General features: G+C 30.7%; 1 protein-coding gene across 1 annotated transcript; it reads right to left on the bottom strand.

The window, feature by feature from the left end:
- Positions 1-10,178: 10,178 nt before the first annotated feature.
- LOC133334597 (putative peptidyl-tRNA hydrolase PTRHD1) lies at positions 10,179-10,611 on the bottom strand. The gene is made up of 2 exons (XM_061542912.1): positions 10,419-10,611; positions 10,179-10,354 (listed from the first exon to the last, which is right to left on the bottom strand). Exons 1-2 carry the CDS (start codon positions 10,602-10,604, stop codon positions 10,181-10,183), a joined length of 360 nt encoding a protein of 119 aa, XP_061398896.1. The 5' UTR covers positions 10,605-10,611; the 3' UTR covers positions 10,179-10,180.
- Positions 10,612-16,528: the final 5,917 nt, after the last annotated feature.

Genomic DNA, 16,528 nt, shown 5'->3' with positions numbered 1-16,528 from the left:
ACAATAATATATTTATGAAAACAATTAAATTAAAATAATGTATTCAATTAAATAACAAAATAAATCAAAATAAAAAAACTAACTCCAATATATTTTTTATATGCAATATGACATGTTAGCAGTAATTTATATATCATTTACTCATAGTTTTTATTATTCATATGAACGTAATTTTTATTGAATTAATGTAAAATAATTTTAAATTCTTGCTACTTTACATTTTTACTGTTCTAAACTGTGTCATAACATTCTCTATTATTTTATTTTTCTCTTGTTTATTATTCATACATACAAAATAAAACTATGTAATACTTCTTCGTAAACATATGAATCTTATTTTTTATTTTAATATTTTATATTGTAATAGTTTATAAGTATTATATTGAAATTAGTTAGTTTTTTTCAAATATGTGAATTGTTTTAATAGAATGAAACGTAAAAAAGATATAAAACTACTTTGAATATATATACAATATAAAAACTATATACTATATATAATATAATATAAACCTATATAATAAAATATAAATAAATTATGTATAAATAAATAAAAACTGTTTTATTATTATACAAATGGAAAGGGTATACAATATTATACTTTTAAAAAATCAACGCCTCTGAATAATCCCTAAATATAATTAAAAACCAGTAAGGAAAGTAGTAAAGTCGGACGGGACCGACTATATGATACCCTTGACCACCTTGGTTATATTCAACAGATGAATCCTAACAGACGTCGCATTTTAAAGGACCAATAAAATGAAATTGGATCCATAAACATATCATTCTGCAACCTATACTAAATTTTTCATTTGGTCTAAATCTGAACCGATTCATTCTAGACCTAATTCATTACGCTGTGCCAAATTTCGTGCAAACCGAAAGATATTAAGGGGCTTTGGTACACCATTTACCTTAAATCGGACGAAAATATATATGGGAGCTATATCTAAATCTTAACCGATTTGCACGAAACTTTGCACACATCATTCTAGGCTTAATCCAGTACGATGTACCAAATTTCGTGCAAATCGAAAATTATATAGGGACTTTGGTGCACCATTTACCTTAAATCGGACGAACATATATATGGGATCTATATCTAAATCTAAACCGATTTTCAAGAAACTTGGCACACACCATTCTAGGCTTAATTCAGTGCGTTGTGCAAATTTCATGCAAATCGAAAGATATGTAGGGACTTTGGTGCAACATTTATCTTAAATCAAACGAAAAAATAGATGGGAGCTACATCTAAATCTTAATCGATCATTCTAGGCCTAATTCAATACGCTGTGCCAAATTTCGTACAAATCGAAAGATATTAAGGGACTTTGGTACACCATTTACCTTAAATCGGACGAAAATATATATGGGAGCTATAGCTAAATCTGAACCGATTTTCAGGAAACTTAACACACATCATTCTAGACCTGATTCATTACGCAATGCCAAATTTCGTGCAAATAGAAATCGAAAGATATGTAGGGACTTTGGTGGACCATTTACATTAAATCGGACGAAAATATATATGGGAGCTATATCTAAATCTGAACCGATTTTCCAAATTTCAATAGGGTTCGTCTTTGGGCCAAATTGAAGAGCTGTGCCAAATTTCATCCGATTCGGATCATAAATGCGACCTGTACTTTATTTACAATTTAACATGCATTTTCTATGAATATTCTCTCTATGAATATTCTATGAATATTCTCATGTGTCCATCTCGTTTCCTTTTGCCTGTTACAAACATATGTACAAATACATAATACCCTGTACCACAGTGTGGTGAAGGGTATAAAAAAAGATCTATGCCTTCGGACAGTCGATGAAAAAATATGTAAAACATTTCACGCATTTAAATATTCTATAGAAGCCTTTTTTACAAATTACACGCCTTTAAATATTTCCTGAATATTTTTTAATCCACGCCTTTGGATAGTTTCTGGAAAAATATTTAAAATATCCACATCTTTTTATTTTTTCTAACTAATAAAAGACCTTCAGCTCCCATTTTGAATACACAATTATGCGTAGAAGGAAATTATATGCCACTTCCGATAGTGTCGTCTTGCCAAAAATTTAGCTTATTTCAAATCGTAACTATCTGAAGCGGATAAAATTCACGGAACAATTTAAGCTTGATTCGTTACTGCATAAAAGATCTTAAATTTCCCTTCAACATTTATTTTTTAGAACTTCTTATATACATAGGTCCTGTTTGTCTTCGGAAAGTATAGTTTTTGCCTAAAGAATGTAGAAGATGGGCTTGAGCCTATTTCAAAAACAATTTATTCACAATTTTATTTATTGGTTGAAAACACTAAACATTGAATAATAGATAACCCTATAAAATTTTCTACATGTCGGATGGACTATAGGCAGAACACCTTATCAGGATTTGAATTGGTAGAATGTCTTTTATAAGTCTTGAAAGTAGAGAAAGTTCTACGAAACGGGATCTTCCACAGATCTCCAATTGAGAGAATACTATCAACTGTTCTAGAAGAAAAATATTCTTCAGATTTTCAGATATAAATTTTACCTTATACAGTACAGGTCGCATTTATGATCCGAATTGGATGAATTTTGGCACAGCTGATTTATTTGGCCAAGGACGAACCCTATTGATGCACCAAAGGTGCACCATAGTCCCTATATATCTTTCTATTTGCACGAAATATAGACAATCTAAATTAAAGACATGAGGCGTAAAAAATATATATATGGATGATCATCAATAGGTAATTTAAGGATAATAGGTCATCGGCTTACCAAGACTGATTTGTTTAATTTTTTTGTTAATAAATTCTTTTTATAAATAAAAAATACCATTTTCAATAGTCATATTAAACAATGACAATCAATGGATTAAGAACAGACAATAATTTATTTGTTAGTCTGAAATATTTGTGGGACATCAATAGGAATCGGTAGGAATTGATTAGATAAAATAGGTCATCGGTATTCTATAAATAAATTATTTCTATAAATAGGATACCATTTATATATGTACCTTCAAAAGTAATTCAAAACAAGTAAAAAAGTGTCAGTTGGTGTAGTCGATAAAGTGTATATACCCTCATTAGCCATAAGGCTGAGGGTATAAAAAATGAATCCATGGATGAAGAATTATTTGGTTATTTTATAGATGAAGACCTTCGATCCGTCAGTCTTCAATGAACATAATGAAATGAAAGGAGTGAAGTTCGACTGAGTCGAACTCTTTATAGCATTCATCATAGGGATATCAGTATCTATCGCGAAAATTTTACTTACCATATATTTTTGAAGATGTTGCAAATCACTGGACACCAGATTATGTGGGGGATATACCTGAAAATGTACAAAATTGTAAATTGTAGTATTCTAGGATAAATGGAACTAAGTTTACCAAACTTACCAGTTGAGTTTTATATATATTCAAAATTCGATGGGATGTGACAAGATCAAGGATAATTACACGTAAAATATTTGAAGTCTAAATGTTGTTTGGTAAACAACTCGGTGATTTTTCCAATTGGCAGAAATCTTTTACATTTGCGAATCTAATTGGAATTTTGGAAACATTCTTCAGATTGTTTAATGGAACAAAAATAATTGAATAAAATGAACACATGAACAATGAACAATTAAGATAAATATATAAGCACACGCGGTTGACATTTCAAATTCGCAATTTTTCAATAAGATTATTTTAACACAGATTGAAATTTACAAATTGCAAAATATAAATCCATTTGAGACACGAATAACAGTTCTCCGCCTAAACAAAACTACTACATATCGCCAATGCAGCAGAGTTGGATTTTGTGTTATGTACTTAAGGGAGATTAGACTATAAGATTTGTTTTTGTTTATCCATTACAAAACTATTCACAATTAGAAAAATTTAATTAAAAATATTTTTGAACCAAGTAGCCAAGTAGAGATATAAACCCCTTATCTCTACTTGGCTAAATTCAAACTCAAAGTTTTATAAATATTGTTAAAATATTGATAACAATGTATGGCTTTGTGCAACAAAATAGAGTTTATAGTTTGGATGGTAGACAATTAAAATTGGGGCAGATGGCCCTCAACGAAATATATTATGAACCCAGAAGTACAAATTCGCAATAAGTCCTGTTTCTAAGTAAAGAAAATTTTTGCTTGTGACCCTTTTGTTTATGAATTAAAAACTTTATATGTTCTCGATTTTTTATTTTTAAGATTTTAAATGGGCTGGTAAATGAACACCAATGCTTGTTAAGATTTGTAACTTTGCACATATATATTTGAAGATTGAAAAAGGAAGAAAAATAATTTAAAAAAAAAAATTTTTTGTTGTTTTTTGTGATCAAAGAAAAGTCCTTATTTTTGATGGCGGGCATGATAACTCCTCACTGGAACATCGGAATCCGTTTTTTTTTTTGGTGTTAAAATAGTACATGTTTTTGACCAATTATTAACATCGTATCAAAAATTATTAATCGGGTTAACCCACTTTAAATTTATTGGGTCATAAATAAAGGAATTGGCAATTGAAACCCGCCATTTAACAAAACGCTGTTAAATGAAAAACGCGTTTAAAGTTTGAGAAACCCTCTTGCTGTCACTTGATGCTAATGCAATAAATCGGCCATATCTTCAAAAATTGATGAGATTTTCACTTGAAGATTTATAGGGACATTCTTGAATTAGTATAGGTTCGAATTAAATCAAAATAAAAAATTAAATTTGTTGAAACCGAGAATGGGTGGGGTCCCCTTAAATGAGGATATCAATATTCTAACTCGAATATGGGTATGCAAAAGTCTATGAGGGCTATATCAAAATGTGTACCGATGTACCTCACTTGCAATACGGTTCCAGAACCTGAAAGAACGTATTTTTTTTACTTTGATAAAAATTTTTCGAGATATCGAAAAATATAGTAAAAATTAGTGTCTGTAATTTCAGCAGGCAGATCCACATATAATTTTATTCTGATCAGGAATATACGAATTTTATGTGGTCTTTTACTATTTCTAGGTATTGCAAACGGAATGACAAAGTTAATATACACTCCACCTCCACAGCTAGCAGGGATATACAAATTTTCTTCATGAACTTTAAAGTTACCAACAATAAATGCATCACGCCATATCTCAAAAACTGGAAATAAACGGCATTTATCCTGTACATATGTAATAACTTTTTATCGGGTTAGACCTCCTCTATGTGTATTTATTTGACATATCGCTTATTTGCTGAAAGGCCGACATAGATCAAAAACTCGATTTTGGAGAAAATGTGTATTAAGGCTTCAATTTACTCACACCTTACGATGAACAAATGAACTTATACAGTGACTAAAGAGATATTCATCTAAATATTTTGCATAAATTGCTTTAGTCCCTGTATACCAAAAGAAAACTAAGGTGGTTTCTGACTTACACCAGTCACCTTGATGGCCCCATGTTGTCTAGGGCCACAAAAATTTGCATAGCGGTTGGGGAACACCTAAATAAAATCTCGAAAGCTATAACGAAATTACTATGATTGTTTTAGATAAATTATCATTTAAGCATGGATTTAAATATATATTATTTTAATGTATATATAATTTCGAGTTCCTACATCTAGATCAGATCCGTATAGACTAATTTAAAACAAAAAAGCGGACGATAGTCTGATATTTTAATAAATTACAGCGCTATATTTGAATGGGTACAAATGTACCATGGTTATTGATCTACGTATACTTTTTTGGTTATTGACCCTGGAGTTAAGAAATTTATTCTGGTTGTTTCCATGTCTTTATGTAAAAACAAGTGTTTTTAAAATTTCAAAATTTTCATATATCTCGACCATGGTACAATTATAAAAGGTAACAGCAAATCCCAGCTGATTTGATTCCAACGTAATACTAGTGTCAATATGAATTTGACAAATTATGTTTTTAAAAATCACCCAACAGGAAAATTGGGAACGGATACAATTTGAAATTGTTCTTTTTTAAATGTGCTCCCGTATTCAATTTACTCAATCTGCCTGCTGGGAAAGTTGAGGTAGCAAATCATTCTTAAATGAATAACTAGCAATTCCCAGCATTTTCAAATGTGTTACACATATATATGGCAATGGCTCAATTATAGGAAAGATGTGGAAGCGATAGAAATATAAATTTGATAGATTTTCATTCATGTTTTTCAATTTTTATTTTGAGGATTCGAAAATATTTCATTTTCAAAATAAAAATAATTTGATGATAATTTGTTTGTTTGTTTACATTTTTCTGTCAAATGAGTTGACACTAGTAGAACTTACAGCAACAAATTTACATTTGGTTGTTGCATCGTTTTTTGTACAACAACACTTACTGTTACCTTCTATTATTATACCATGTATCTCGACATACACTATTCAAACTATCAATCTATTGTGGGTATTTTTACAATGGATAAACAAAAACAAATCTTTAAGTCTAATGTCACTTTATGTACATACCAAAAATACAACCCTTTGCCGATAGTCTTATTTGCATACGCGGAAAAGAACTGTTATTCGTGACTTCAATTAATTTATATTTTGCAATTTTATCTTTTAAATTTCAATCGGAATTAATTTAATATTTTCGAAAAATTACGAACTCGAAATGTCAAGCGCGTGTGTTTTATATTTATCGAAATTCTCGTGTGACGGTTCATTTTAATAAATTCTTGTTGTTCCCTTGAACAATCTCTGAAAAATATGTCCAAAGTTAATCAATAGTGCAAAATAATTTCGCGAACAGCTACGCAAAAAATCGCCAAAAGTTGATCTCGCAATTTATCCGGTATCCGGTATTTTTGGTTCGTAATATTGCAAATAACATTTAGACTTTTCAAATATATTGAGTTTAATTATCCTATTTGTTTTTCACATCCCATCGAATTTTTTAATATTTATAAAACTCCACAGGTATGTTGACCAACTCGAATCCCTTTTCAATTTCATTTATCCTATAACAATATTTTATACATTTTTAGGTATGTAACGATCTTCTCAATCGTCAGTTTTTTATTGTATTTTTTCTACACAAATTTGAATATATTGGTGCACCGTTGAAAAAAGAATCCATATTTAGGATATTTAGAAAAGAGTTAATCGAACGTGTCAGTATATCTGGTGTCCAGTGATTTGCAAGATCGCCCTGTATTATTTTGTAAGTAATATTTCCAGCATTATTCGTAACGTTATAGAATAGTTCTGCGCAAGGTTGGTGGACCTATTGCAATAAATATCAGTATCCCAAATGGTTAAGACTATCAAGAGTTCGAAATTAACACTTTTCCTACTTGATTATTTTCATTGAAGACCTAACCATCGAACCTTCCATCTATAAAACAACTATATCTTTTTTCATCCATAAATTTTCCTTTTTTTTGGAATTATAGGTAATTGAAGTTAATTAAATGATCTCTTAGCAATAGAAATAGTTTTACTTATAGAATAACAATTATAGGATCAAAAGTGTCCTTGATGATCTACTTATCTAATCTATTCCTACTGGTTCCAATTGACATCCCATAGATATATTTTAGCGAAGTGAATAAATGTTGATCTAGTTACAAATAAATTATTGTATGTTTTTAATCCATTGATTCTCGATTTTTTTAGAATGACTAGATGGATGGATTATGATAGATTAGAATGCTATTATTTTTATAGAAAACATTTATTATAAAATCACAAAAAAAATTTCTTGGAATACCGATGAACTATTCTATCAAACCAATTTCTGCTGCTTCCTATTGATTATCATATAGGTATGATGTCCCCTCGAAGTTCTTCTACTTTTCGTAAGCTTTTTATACACCACATGTCTTTTATCTCACGTGCATCTTACATTTTCTAAAATGTGTGTACGAGTCTACATTTAAAGAAGCCTGTAGAAGTTAAACTTTGTATTGGAAATCTGAAGAATTTTTTGTTCTATAAAACTCTAACAGAAAGTTATTTGTATCCGGTATATAGGAGACATATAGGTAGTAATATTTTTAATTGAAGCTCTGTGGAATATTCCGTTTCGTAAGTTTCTGTACTTTGACGTCTTGTAAAATACATTCTACAAATTGAAAACCTTATCGGGTTTTCTGCCTATAGTAGACTTGTATATCACATTCCATTCGAAATGTTGAAGGTTTTATGGGGTCTATTATTTAAAGTTTACAATTGTTTCCAATCAAAGAATTATCTCTGCTGAAATTTAGATAAAATTAGAAATCCGTTAAATGTGTACTTGCTACAATAAATATAGGAACTATTTAGTTTTTCCATCGCATTAACTCAATGAGGAAAATAAATACTTCCAAAAGACAAATAGGACCAATAAAGTTATTCTATGCAAATGCATTGTTTTTTTTTTCAATAAGACTCTGTAGAATCCAAAACTATCCTTTTATCCAATAAGTTCAGAAAATACTCAAAATGTTTAGTTCATTTCTATAGTGAACATATAAAAAGTATATTATCTATGAAGGAAGTTAGACATTAGAAATGTATAAATTAATTTCCACTATAATTGGTTTTTATATTTTTTCCCCGTCTTGCCCATATGTCTTTTTCTAAAAGGGTACCCTCCAATGCCATGATAAAAATGTTTTAATGAGTACCGAACAACTTAACTGACAATGCACATGTCCACATAATGACATATACTTCTACGAATCCAAAACGGCCACCTTATATGGTCTCTTGTATATACTCATTTCTTCTATTTGATACACTACGAAATAAGGACATTTTCCGCTAGATTGTGCTCTCATAAGTAGGCATATAGTTTTGTCTACAAATACCTCTGGCTACTATTGGTAGCTGAAGTTCTCCTACTAGTTGGAAGAACTTAAAAAATATATTATTTTGGAGCCAGTCGCGATGATAAAATTATCTGCAATTTGGCTTTTGTGTCGCGAATTTCTTCACACAGCGAAACTTTTATTTACTGCTCGAGACCTATAAATGTTATTTAATTTAAATTAATTTTAAAGGAAATTCCCACATATATTTTAATAAGATCCATAAATGCACTTCTGTAAAAAATGCAAAGAAATCCGTTTATTTTTATATACGATATACAAAAGTCTTTTAATGTTTAATAACTATATATAATGTTGACTTATAGAACGGCATTCTAGTAAGGCAGCCTTTGTAGAATCTCAACATAGTCTTTTTTTCAATAAGTCCTGCTGAGAATATATTCAAATTTTTTTATTTTATTTCTATAGTTACTTATAGAAAATATTTTATCTATTGAGGCCGTACATATGTATAGAGGGTATAGCTTCCCTTATGTAATTATCTGATATTCTATAACAAAAATCAGTAAATAGCACTGAGCAACTTTGCTAACAATACACGTGTCTAAATGTTGATATCATCCTCATAATTTCCATTGGAAATGTCCAAATCCAAACTAATTTATTTAGTAAAAAATCTCGTTAGCTTAAATGGTCTCTTGCAAATTTGCACAGCTTCAGTTGGGCACAATGTAAAATAGGCGCAATTTTTGCAGGACGGTGCTCTCAAATTAAACATACAGTTGCATCTACCCATATATGTGGCTGCTATTGGTAGCTGTTCACTTTGTACTAGGCTCTGTTCAAGATATACTCAAAAATGTCTACTTTGTTTTTGTATTAAACTTATAAACATTATTCTATCTAAAGAGTTCGTATATATGTTGAAAACATATACATTCTTATTCCTCTATGTTTTGTTTTTATATGCACAGACATCACTTTATGAAATATTTCATTCAAATACCGTGATATTCTGTAATAAAAACACTTAATAACTTTGCTGACAATTGGTCTGTTATTGGACTATAAATTTCACTATTTTCTTCGATATCCTAAAGGAAAATTCGTTATCGTAGTAAAAAGTAGTAGATTCTTGCAGAATGGGAACAGACCAAATATATAACTATAGCCACATATTAATATAATAAGTACATGTCGAATTTGGAATATCCACTCGTATACGTCCTGATTATACTGACTGAATTGATTGATTTTATGTGGGACAAGTCCATAACATCCCCTGATATGGGCATTCAAAGTTCAGAGAATATTATATATTTCCCAGCAATCCATATTGAGTCCCCACAGTTAAGACTTGATATCATCTTAGTAATTCTAATTGCCAGTTCTATTTTTTGTTATTTCCACCAAAACATTTATTCCTTTAACAATTTCAAGCTTTTAACAAACTTATGTACATCCTCTTTCACATAGGGCTTAATGGCAATGCATGTGGGAATATTCTCTGGTTGTTCTATCCACATTTTATGTTTAATATCATTTTCGGTCAGCTTATCGGAAAGTTTGCGTAGAGCATCTTCATCTTTGGCCTGGAAAACATTAACAGTAGGAAATTATTTACTTCTTTAATTAAATATCTTATTTTGGACTTACTCCCAATACCACTTTGTGCATATTATCCAAATCGTCCAGATATGATTTGGTGACTTCATCCTCGCGATGCAAATGCATTACAGCCGTCGAGGCATGACAACATTGTGCTATTACGGCGCCCAGTGGCCATCCAAGTGCCGACTTTAAATCGCTACGAACAATTATATATTGCACTATATTAGACATTATTTAGGAATTTTATAAATTTTACTTAATTTTATAGATATTGTTGAAAAATTATTCTATAAATGCAGACGTATAAATGCCGGCCAAGAACAACAACACAAAACATATGGTTTTTAGTACAACACAAAGTTTGCACGTCAATAATTTGTGTACTAAAACGTAAACATACAACCGTGTTTGTGTTGTCTCTATTGTGAATTGGTATTATTGTGAATTATGACGAATGGGAAAATACGTTAGAATGGTTCAAATTAAATTTTATTTGTAAATGATGGGAATAGGGGTATTGTTATTTTTGAATTTTTTATATGTAGTGACCATTTAATAAAAATATCATGATGTATTACGATATAATCAAAATAACCCATAGCTTCGTTATATGATCAAAATAACAAATAGAAAAAATACTCTTTAAACTAATAGATCTTCAAAAAAAAAAAAAAAAACATAAACAAAAAACAAATAAACGACGTTCAAAAAGAAAAAAATCCAAATATTTCTTTAAAATCCACGCCCCGATCTATACTAATAAAAGAGTAAAGTGATCAGTCAGTGCTAGAACTCTGAAATTTGAATTGATGATTAGAGATGATATCAAATCGATTTAGAATGTATAGTTTTACGATACTTTAAAGACGTGTGTAAATACTTGGGTAAATACCCGAGTTTTTACCCAAAAATTTGGTATAAACTCATTAACTGCCGAACTACTTGACATAGGCGGCCAAAATTTTGCATACATGTTTTTAACGTCAAAGCAAATATAGACAAAAAATACCTTAAATCGGGAGATACGGTTATATGGGGGCTATATCAAAACTTGGACCCAGGGACCCCATTTCCCATACCAGTATTTGTATTGATATAAAACCATCTGAGCCAAATTTTGATCGCCTATGTCTAGTGGTTTGCCAGTTAATGAGTTTATGCCCAATTTTTGGGTAAATACTCAAAATAGGGCTACCTTTGTATGGGGGCTACCATACATACATAAATTTTTGCATGGACATTTGGTACCCAAAAAGAACACTCTGTGCCCAATTACATCCAATTTGGTTGTAAAATGTGTCTAATAGACAAAAAATACCTTAAATCGGGAGATACCGTTATATGGGGGCTATATCAAAACTTGGACCCAGGGACCCCATTTTGGGATTTCTATATTTGCTTTGGCATTTAAAACATGTATGCAAAATTTTGGCCGCCTATGTCAAGAGGTTCGGCAGTTAATGAGTTTATACCCAATTTTTGGGTAAAAACTCGGGTATTTACCCAAGTATTTACCCACGTCTTTAAAGTATCGTAAAACTATACATTCTAAATCGATTTGATAGCAGAAACCCAGAAATAGGGTGTAAGATGTTGTATTATCAATTCAATATAGTAAATACCAAAATAAATACCCGCAAATGGGTATTTATCCACCCCTTGGGTATTTACCGGGTAAATACCATCTCTAATTATTACTTATGGGTACTAAATTTGGTACAATTTGAATTTTAGGTGAACCAACAGGGCTAGAATCATGAAATTTGGAGTCAGGATCATTGTTGAAGATTGAGATACGTAGGAACTTTTAGAAATTTGTACCAATGTGTACCAAATTTGGTACAATTTAATTTGTGGATGAAGCGATAGAGTTGGAATCCTGAAATTTAGATTTCATTGTGGGGGTGTAGGATTGGGGTATGTAGGAAGTTTTGGAAATGGGTACAACTGTGTACTAAATTTGGTACAATTTGAATTGTGGGTGGACATATAGGGTTGGAATCCTGAAACTAGGATTTAGGATCACTGTGGGGTGAAGGTTTGGGATATGTAGGAAGTCTTGGAAGTTTGTACTACTGTGTACTAAATTTGATATAATTTGAATTGTGGTTGAACCGACAGAGTTGGAATCCTGAAAGTAGGATTTACAATAACTGTGGGGATGTGGATTTGGATTAAGTAGGAAGTATTGGAAATTCGTACTACTGTGTACTGAATTTGGTAAAATTTAAATTGTGGGTGAACTTGTGGGTGACTTGGAATTGTAAAATTTGAATTTGGAATCATTGTGAGGGTGTAGGATCGAGGTATGCAGGAAGTTTTGTTGGATGGTTGAGGTGTATACTCTTGGAAATAATGTATGCTAAATTTGATACAATTTGAATTTGGGTGAATCTGTAGAGTTCGAATCATGAAATTTGGTACTAAATGGTACTCAAATTTAATTTATAGTCGATATTAATGTGTGGATAGCATAGTTTTTCACACATTTGCTATTTTTTTTTTGTCTTTATTTACTTTGTAATTGAAGCCAAATTACAATTTAATGGCCAATTTATGTATAATTACAAAGAATCCACCTTATATCATAGCTACTCTAAAACAAATTCTTATAAATATAATATAATAAATATTTAAAACATGTTTAAATCTGCATTACATCATGACTACTCAAATATATCCACTTTTAAACAAGTTATTATAAATAAATGATGTTAACACTAATAAAACATTATGAATGTAATTATGCAGATGCATTTTAAAAACTTCGTGACATCATGGCTACTCAAATGTAAAATATTAAAAAATATAAATTTATAAATACAATACATTGAATACTATTTTCCATATAGACCCCTCCCTATAGACCAAAATATTCTTTAAAAAATCCACGCCTCCATATAGACCATCCAAAATATTCTTTAAAAAATCCACGCCTCCATATAGACCCTCCAAAATATTCTTTAAAAAATCCACGCCTCCATATAGACCCTCCAAAATATTCTTTAAAAAATCCACGCCTCCATATAGACCCTCCAAAATATTCTTTAAAAAATCCACGCCTCCATATAGACCCTCCAAAATATTCTTTAAAAAATCCACGCCTCCATATAGACCCTCCAAAATATTCTTTAAAAAATCCACGCCTGCATATAGACCCTCCAAAATATTCTTTAAAAAATCCACGCCTGCATATAGACCCTCCAAAATATTCTTTAAAAAATCCACGCCTCCATATAGACCCTCCAAAATATTCTTTAAAAAATCCACGCCTCCATATAGACCCTCCAAAACATTCTTTAAAAAATCCACGCCTCCATATAGACCCTCCAAAATATTCTTTAAAAAATCCACGCCTCCATATAGACCCTCCAAAATATTCTTTAAAAAATCCACGCCTCCATATAGACCCTCCAAAATATTCTTTAAAAATCCACGCCTCCATATAGGCCCTCCAAAATATTCTTTAAAAAATCCACGCCTCTATATAGACCCTCCAAAATATTCTTTAAAAAATCCACGCCTCTATATAGACCCTCCAAAATATTCTTTAAAAAATCCACGCCTCCATATAACCCTCCAAAATATTCTTTAAAAAATCCACGCCTCCATATAGACCCTCCAAAATATTCATTAAAAAATCCACGCCTCTACATAGACCCTCCAAAATGTATTTAAAAAATCCACGCCTCTATATAGACCCTCCAAAATGTATTTAAAAAATCCACGCCTCTATATAGACTCCCCAAACTAGCCATTCAAAAAATATTATTTAAAAAATCCTCTCAGTTCAATTTTGAAAATATTTCCTTTTAAATGGTAAACCATAACCTCCAGAGATCTTCAATCCAATAAAAACTTACATATTTTTCTTTTAATTAATGATTTATAAACAAAACACTTACATTTAAGTACCCACTTCATTCACATCTGACCTTCAGCTATTCATACAATTTTTAAATACATATTTGAAGAATTGCATATGCACACACACACACCCAAACGCATAGAGATACCCTTCCAAACCTCAAATAAATGATTTCCTTATCACTTTTATCCAAAATGTCATCTAATTTATAGCTTTTATTAAAAATACTTGCAATTAATTGGATAAACTTTAAGGCAATACCAACAACAATGGATTATTGTTGGCGTTGTTGTCTTAGTCGTTGTCATTGCATATCCTTTTGTCAAAAGACGACACATCCTTGTTGAAATACCACAAAATAGACAGAGCCACTTCATGGCTTGCTTATTTGCAGTAAGATAAAATGAAAAGATGACAGACAAACAAGAGGAGGACAACCGACACACTCACACACAAAAGTGCCTACAGATATTCAGAAATCGAATGCTCAACAAAAAGGATTTATAAGAGAACAGACTAGAGAGCCTTTTTGAGGTCCTCAACATCACCATCATTAATGCGAACCACAATGATGACATTGTGCAACATTCAATGTTTGACATTTGTTGTTGCATGTCTTGGTTACTTACTCAGGCTTTAGTTAAGGATGCATCAGGGTTCCAGTTTAAATAAAACGATTCAATTCAATAACGGTTTGTAGTTATTGCTTGTGCTGTTGTCGTCCTTACGTCTGGATAAATTAAGCCAGGCGATGAAAAGACAAATCCACACAGACTTCAATGGTTTTATACGGGAGTTGTATATTTACGAATACCTTTTGAGCAGGATCATTAGTGTGTTTGTGTTAACATGAGGAGATTTAAAGAGGGGAAGAATAACCCAGAGAACAATTTGAGAAAAATAATTTTCGAGTGGCGTGGATTTTTTAAAGAATATTTTTGAGGGTCTATATAGAGGCCTGGATATTTTAAAGAATATTTCCGAGGGTCTATATAGAGGCGTGGATTTTTTAAAGAATATTTTCGAGGGTCTATATATACAGTGGTGGTCACAGAATTAGAACATTTACTGTGGTAAACATTTTTTGATCAGCCCTCGATTCGTTTGAAGTATATTTGAAAATTTTTTAATTCAGAACACTTCGATATACTGCACTTAAGAGATATAGTGTGAAAATAGAAAATTTTTGTATGCAATTTTTCCATAAATAACGGTTTTTATGAAAATACATCGACTTGGAAGTGGCCATATAATTAAAACATTGTGTGTGATTTTTTTACTTTACTGCATTTTTTTAAAATATTTTTAGAAAAGCTATTTAATTTAGTTAAATTATGTAAACTAAGCACCGATAAAAATATTTACACATAAAAATTTTTGAAAAAAATCTGTAAAATCTATCAAAACTACCAACAATTTGTACAGTACACCTTACATTCAGAAAATCACCCTTATTATAGAAAATAAAGGTCCGACTGCACCAGAAATTGCTACAATTAGTAGAAAACAACAAATAATTCTCAAAATCAATAAATATTTGAAATAAAAACTCAAAAAATGGAAATTAACCTAAAGTAACGATGCAATTTCAATAGCCTTTACTGAAGAAGGCCGGAATATTTTTGCAGTATGTGAGAAAAAGTCGATTGATATTGGTATTTATTATATCAAATCGACTGTTCGAGTAGTACAGAATATATTTTATCAAAAAATATATCTGTCTGAACAGAAGGAACAGAGATCAACGCCTAGGTTGACCAGTAAAAGTTTCTGGCACACAACAGCATTTTTGATGTTCAACACAAAACTTCAAATATTTGTCAAACTGTAAAATTTTTACTTCCTTGATACTAAAATAGATTAAGTGGAAGTTATTCGAATCAAAAAATATTATTTTGGAAAAATATTGTCATGTTCAATAGATTTTAAGGGTCAAGAGTTGACCATCAAACATGCTGTTGTGTGCCAGAAACTTTTACTCGTCAACCTAGGCGTTGATCTCTGTTCGTTCTGTTCTGACAGATATATTTTTTGATAAAATATATTCTGTACTACTCGAACAGTCGATTTGATATAATAAATACCAACATCAATCGATTTTTTCTCACATACTGCAAAAATATTCCGGCCTTCTTCAGTAAAGACTATTGAAATTGAATCGTTCCTTTAGGTAAATTCCAATTTTTTGAGTTTTTATTTCAAATATTTCTTTAATTTGAGAATTATTAATTGTTTTCTACTAATTCTAGCAATTTCTGGTGCATTCGGACCTTTATTTTCTATAATA

The sequence above is a fragment of the Musca vetustissima genome, unplaced genomic scaffold (assembly GCF_032173495.1).
Source record: "Musca vetustissima isolate MV318-11 ecotype Yass unplaced genomic scaffold, APGP_CSIRO_Mvet_v1 utg58905, whole genome shotgun sequence".
NCBI classification, from domain to species: domain Eukaryota; kingdom Metazoa; phylum Arthropoda; class Insecta; order Diptera; family Muscidae; genus Musca; species Musca vetustissima.
This window is presented reverse-complemented; position numbering and strand designations above follow the sequence as displayed.